This window comes from Echinops telfairi, unplaced genomic scaffold, assembly GCF_000313985.2.
Source record: "Echinops telfairi isolate 266 unplaced genomic scaffold, ASM31398v2 ScPeMD7_29;HRSCAF=101, whole genome shotgun sequence".
NCBI classification, from domain to species: domain Eukaryota; kingdom Metazoa; phylum Chordata; class Mammalia; order Afrosoricida; family Tenrecidae; genus Echinops; species Echinops telfairi.
In genome coordinates this window covers 9,677,142-9,683,549 of record NW_022103926.1, presented here as the reverse complement: position 1 = coordinate 9,683,549, position 6,408 = coordinate 9,677,142, and the positions used below count along the sequence as shown (strand labels likewise).

Genomic DNA, 6,408 nt, shown 5'->3' with positions numbered 1-6,408 from the left:
CCCTAAGCTCATTGTTATCAAATTGATTCTGACCCATAGTGTGAACCATAGGACAGGGCAGCACAGCCCCCATGGGTTTCTGAGGCTGTCTGTCGTTACAGGAACAGACAGCCCCCTCGCTTTCCCTTGGGCGGCTGCCCCCTACCATTAGTTGGGTACCCCTCTCCTGATACAGACACAGGAGCACAATCTGACCACAGGCTGTGTCCCTGCCACCTGAGAGGTTTCTGGGTTGCAGGCTCTCAAGGGGAACCTCCGAGTGGCTAGCTTTGAAAGCGTCTGTTGTCCCCATCCCCCAGTACTCAACACTGGGCCTTGGTGGCCCCTATAAAGGACTTGCCAAATAGCAGTAGGCCCTGGTTCTAAAGAGCTTGGGGCATGGGGTATTGGTGGCAATGCATTTATCAAAAAGTTATGTAATCTCCCAAGCAATGAGGTAGAGAAGCCTGCCTAGCGCCCATGAACCATATATCACCCTCACTATAAACAAACCAACCCAAAAAACCCAGCTCACTGGCATTGAATCAATGCTGACTCATAGCCACCCTTATAAGACAGTCGAACTGCCCCTGTGAGTTACTGAGACTCTTTCCCAAGGGGCAGCTGGTGGTTTCAAACTGCTGCCTATGCTGATTGCAACTGAACACGGAAGCACTGCGCCACCAAAGCACCTCCCATCCCCTCTACATGTTTGTCTTAAAACCACCTCGACAGAGGAGAGCCCTCCCCTCAGCTGGGGTCAGTTTCTCAAGAGGCAAGGGAGGGACCATTCAGTTGCTGCCATACAACATTGGGCTAAGGTCACCCCAATCCACAGACACTCCCACCAGAGTGATAGGCTAACCTTACTGGGAAGTCAAGTCAAGATGGGGGGAGGGCCTCTGACCTTAAGTGAGGGATGTGGATAGCCTGACTATCAGAGAGTATGGAGAGGCGATTAAAGTAGATTACAATGATAAATCTGACTTGAATGGTTCAAACCTGGTCATTGGAACTCTCTTTGGACATACTTTGAGCTTGATGTGGCTTTTAGTGTTTTCTAGTTTTGTTGTTGTTTTTCCAGATTGGGTCCTGTCTCTGCTATATTTTGTTGTTGGTGGTAGTGTTCTTGATTCTCTATTATGTGTCTTTCTATGTTTTTCGGTATATAAAACCCAGGTCGGATGAATCTGTAGAAGCAATAACTAGAATGAGGGTTCCTGGGGGGTATGTTGGGGGAGAGGGAGAGGGGTTAGGGAGCCAATATCAAAGGTACAAGAAGGAAAATATTTTAAAATGATTATGGTAGCGATTGTACAATGCTGCTTGATATGACTGAACTATTGAAGGACATGATGTCTGGATTATGTATGTCCTAATAAAATTATTTTGCGGGGAAGAAGATAGGGCGAGAGGGCCACGTATGTCTCAGAGAAGGCATTTCTATTTCTGCTGGTGGATAATTTTTTTTTTTCATTTAGAAGAGAAGCAGCTTGGTGGAAATCATCTGAATTGGAGAAGGCCTATCAAATCAAGCAAGGTCAAAAGACAAATACACTAGAATAAATAGGAGTTTGGGAAAACAAATTTGAGACCTGCTAGGGATCCGGGGGTGAAGGCATCCATGCCTATGTTTAGCCTGGTATTCAGCCAGCCTGTTTGAAGCTGCTTGTACCCTGACCCAGTATTATACAACGAAAAGCCAAAACTAACTTTCATGTGTTTCCTGTGAGCTAAAGGAGGAAATACCCTCAATGTTTTTTGTAAATCAGAATGAAGGTGTCTAATACAGTGGTTCTCAACTTTCCTAACATCGGGACCCTTTAATATAGTTTCTCATGGACTGGTGACCCTCAATCATAAAATTATTTTCGTCGCTACTTCATTACTGTCATTTTGCTACTGTTATGAATTGGGCGACCCCTGTGAAAGGGTTGTTCGACCCCCAAAGGAGTCACAACCCAAGGGTTGAGAACCACTGGCCTAAGAGGACCCTAATTGTCTAGCTACTTAAAGCCCAGTACCAACAAGTCAGCAGCCCTGCTGGTTGTTATGGTTACTTGTTGGGCTGTGATCCACACGGTCAGTAGTTCAAAACCACCAGCACGAGGCAGATGGGGATTTCTACTCCTGTACAGAGGTACAGTTTCAGAACCCCACAGGGGCAGTTCCACTCTGTTCTGCCGGGTCACTATGAGCTGGAATCTTCTCAGTGACAGTGAGTTTGGTTTTGGATGGCTGTCCTATTGATTCTAACCCCTGCGGACCACCCTGTGGGGTTCTCACAGCTGGGGGGTTCTGACTACCAACCTGCCCACCTGAAGCCCACTGCGCCACCAGGATGCCTTGGTTTGGCTGCTTACAAAACCAGACCCACTGGCAATCAAGTCGATGCAACCCTACAGGACAGGGTAGACCTGCCCCTGAAAGTTTCTGAACCTGTAACTCTTTACAGGAGTAGAACAGCCCTGTCTTTCTCTAATTTTGCTATCTAGTACCACAAAATATATATAAGCCAACTTAAATGATCACTAGGTTTTTAGGTTATGTTTAAATTCAAAATACTTCCTCTGTCAAGAGCCTTTTTTTCTTAAGCAAATGGTTCAAAGTTTGTTTTCATGGACTTTCCATGTAACACGGTCTGATATTGACAACATGGAACAGGTGGGGCTTCCTGGTGGTTCCCTGGAGCTGGACAAACCAGGACACCTTGTCCTTCTCAGGAGACAAAGACCTCCAGCAGCAGAAGCGGAAGGGAGAGCCTGGATTTAGAAAAAACCACCTTGCTTTGAAATAACCTCTGGCTTACAGAAAAATTGCAGGAACAGCATAGAAGACAATGCCGTCCACCCAGATAGTCATCGGGGTTGTGGACTTGCCACATATGCTTTATTCTTTTCTCCCCTCCCTACCTGTGCATGTGCGTGCACTGCAGGCGTGCACTCATGCATATTCTTCCCTGAACCATGTGAAAGTAGTTTGCATATCCGACAGGGCTTCCAAAAGCTCATGGGAAAATGAATGGAAAGCAACTGGTAATTAACCATATAAAAGGAAGAAAGGTAATTGAATTTTCCCATGAATCCCTGAAGCCCCCTCGGCTGTCATGATGTCGTCACCCACCCTTGACACTAATGCTTCAGCAGAGATTGCCAGAGAACAAGCGTATTCTCACACCTAACCCAAGCTCAGTTACCCAAGTGAGATATGTCTTAACAAGGAGACAGTATTTCCCATCGCAGCACCAGCTCAAGGTCCAGTTTTTCCAGTTGCCCCACTGAGCATAACCGACCGACTTGCACCCCAAGCAGGCTGCGAGCAGGGAAAGCAATGTCTGAGAGACTAGAAAAAGCAGGCGGGTGTGTGGTTGGAGGGAGAGATGGAGCTCCTAGGGAAAGATCGCTAGTGAAATGCCCGAGACTGGACTTACCTCCCTCCATGCCGCCGAGCCGTGAAAGTGCCCGAATGGACGCCACCAAGGCCACCAGTGGAATTTCAACATGAACTTTGGCGCTAGGCTGTTATTGCAGATTTCCCAATGCAAACATGCCCCAGATCAAACAGTGCCCCTACAGCTTTGTCAGCACAAACCCTCAAATCGGCCTCTGCTCACTGCCAGGGGCTTGTGACTCCTCAGCTCAAGTTCTGGTGCCACTGCCGCCAGAATTGCCATGTCCGCTGGGGAAGCTGTGAGCTTGCAGAGCCCTGGCTTCAGGGACCGCCCTTGCTGAAGTCACCACAAGGGTCTCCAGGGCTCTGGGTGATGAGGTGGCAACCATGGGACACACAGTGCTCCCCTGAACTCAGAGGCTACACACCCACCTGCCATGTGTCTCTTCTCGTACAAAGTGCCGAGGGCCAGCTGCTTGTACCCAGCCTTGCCCTGCTCTGCTCTGCTGGCTTGGCGGGGCTGACCATCCTGGGGACAGGGGACCAACCCCATCCCCAGAGAAGTGGAGGGGAACATGTGAGCCTAGTGCAGGGAACCAGGGAGGAGGACCTTCCTGTGGTCAGCGGGCCGTGCACTCTGACAGGAGCGTGCCATGCTATCTGCTGTCAGAGGAGCAGTTCTCTGGAGTCCATTCAGGCTCCTGGACACCCACTGGGTTGTGATTAAGAACCAACCTCTGCACCGAGTCCTGGCTGTGTGTGTGCATCCCCCACCCACCCACCCACCCCAGTTCCCAGTGGGGAAGTTGCTGGAAAGGGGGCCGGGTCATTAGGCTTTTCTCACGAGGTGCCTCAGGATAGGCTGGGCCCCTCCACCTTTCAGATTAGTAGCCAGTTACCCTCACCATTCACAGACTCCCCCACTTCCAGAGACGTCAGGACTATGGTGGTTAGTCTGTATGTGGTGGTGGTGGTGGTTTAATTTATCCTTTATTTTAGGATCTAAAGCATTACCCACGTGTCTGGGACTGTCCAAATGACCACCTTATCCCAGAGCTTGCGCCCTGAATTTCCTGCTCTAAGTTTGGTGGTGTCGCCCTCTTGAGGCTGCCGAAGGGGAAGCCAGCCTCCCTGCCTGTAGGGCCTGTTGGGATGTCAGCTTGGCTCTGCTGTGAGGAATCCTGACATGTGAAGGGCTGTCGCCAGCACTGGGTTTCTGGCTGGCCTAGGACGCAGCCACTTTGGCGAGTGCTGTATTCGTTCTGAGTCTTCAGTGTGCATGCAGTGATGCTGGCTCTGCAGATGGGGTCCTGTCCCAGCCGGCCCTTCCACTCCCTGTCTCTGTCTTACACACACAATGCCCGACACCAATCGGGCTTGGGCCCTTAATCTCTCTGGGGAAGCAGTCACTGGCTCTCCCTTCTACCACTCACTGTCCACCACATCTAAATGAGTCCCCACCTCTGCCTATAGCCATGTCCCCTTCAGTATGGCCTGGTCTTTGTACCTGCTGTGTAAGGTGTCATAAAAGGCTGATGAGAAAACACACGGAGACTGGCTGTGAAGTAAACGGTCCCCATTTGTGTTTAAAGAGTTCGTAGGTTCAGATGCCCTGGTGGCATAGTGGTTGCCCGCTGGGCCGCTAACCACAAGGCCAGCAGTTCAAAACCACTCCCAGCCACTCCTCTGGAGAGACGGGGCTTTCTCCTCCTGTAAAGAGTTACAGTCTTGGAAACCCACAGGGGCAGGTCTACCCTGCCCTATAGGGTCACTCGGAGTCAGAGTTGACTTGATGGCAGTGAGTTTGTGTTGTTTTGCTTATTGTTTTGAGGTTCGGATGCAGGAAAGACCTTGAAGGAGACACTGGCCAGTTTTTAACCCTGGGAATGCGAGGCAGTGGAGACGGTGCTCACAAGGGGGCGCCAAAAAGTTTTCGGGAACATGGAATTGAAAGATACGGGAATTTTCTTCCACAAACCTTTTGAAGCCCTCCTGTACTACTCCATTGGAGTTCTTTTTGGTGAGTGTGTATTGATTTGTCTGGTGTCTGGTTCTGCACCATCTGTCAAAAACCAAACCAACCTCACTGCCTGGGAGTCCATGCTGACTGAGGTTCCAAGACTAACGTTATATGGGGGTAGAAAGCCCCATCTTCTATGAAGTGGCTGGTAGTTTCAAACTGCTGGCCTTGCAGTTCACAGTCCAACATGCCAGCCTTAGATGGTGTGGATAATCCGAGACCCTTGACTATTAACCAAAAAATTGGCAGCTCGAATTCCCACGCAGATGGCCTAGAAAAGCCTGGCGCCCACTAACCAAAGAATCTACTTTTGGAAAAAGTAGCACAGTCCTCCCCTGACACGTGGGTGACCTCCAGCTAGGCCAGCTTGATGGCAGCTGGTGTTTTGACATATCAGTCGGTCATTCCTTTAATCAGAAATGTGTCCTGCATGCATCCATTTCTGATCTTGCTAACCCGTTATTGGTAAGAGAAGTTGACAGTCCTACCTAAAACTTTGACATCTGACCTCTGACTAGAGGCCCAGACTCAGAGTGTCTCCCACCCCCACTCCATCCCCCAGAGCAGCACCTTCTGTCACAGACTGAGTTTGCCCCCCTTTCACAGCTTACCTCCCACGCAGAGTCTGGTCAGGTGACACCCCGTCCCTTCTCCCTACCTCAAAGACTCAAGGAGATGAAGTAAAGCAGACACCTATACATCAGTTGGGCCTAATTCACACCAGCATTACCATTTTAGTTTTACACAGCATTGTTGTCATCATCATCATTATTTTTGCTAGATTGTTAAAGATTGGATGTTGGGGACATTTAGGATTTTTTATACATATTAAGGGAGCCCTGGTGGTGTGATGGTTACATATTGAGCTGCTAGTCTGAAGGTCAGCAGTTTGAAACCACTAGCTACTCCACAGAAGTAAAATGAGGTTTGCTATTCCTGTAAAGAGTGACAGTCTCAGAAACCCATGGAGGCAGTTCTACCCTGTCCTATACCCTGTCCTACAGACTTGCTGTGACTTA

The 6,408-nt window shown here is 49.4% G+C and overlaps 2 protein-coding genes across 2 annotated transcripts in view; one reads left to right on the top strand and one right to left on the bottom strand.

Annotated features, from left to right (window-relative positions):
- SERPIND1 (serpin family D member 1) overlaps positions 1 to 3,446 on the bottom strand; it is a 13,876-nt gene extending 10,430 nt beyond the window's left edge. Inside the window, exon 1 of the mRNA XM_013008223.2 lies at positions 3,410 to 3,446. Coding sequence (XP_012863677.2) covers positions 3,410 to 3,419 — 10 coding nt within the window. The 5' untranslated portion in view covers positions 3,420 to 3,446. The remainder of the gene's footprint in view (positions 1 to 3,409) is intronic.
- Positions 1 to 6,408, top strand: part of PI4KA (phosphatidylinositol 4-kinase alpha) — a 119,041-nt gene that overhangs the window by 80,686 nt on the left and 31,947 nt on the right. The window lies entirely within an intron of this gene.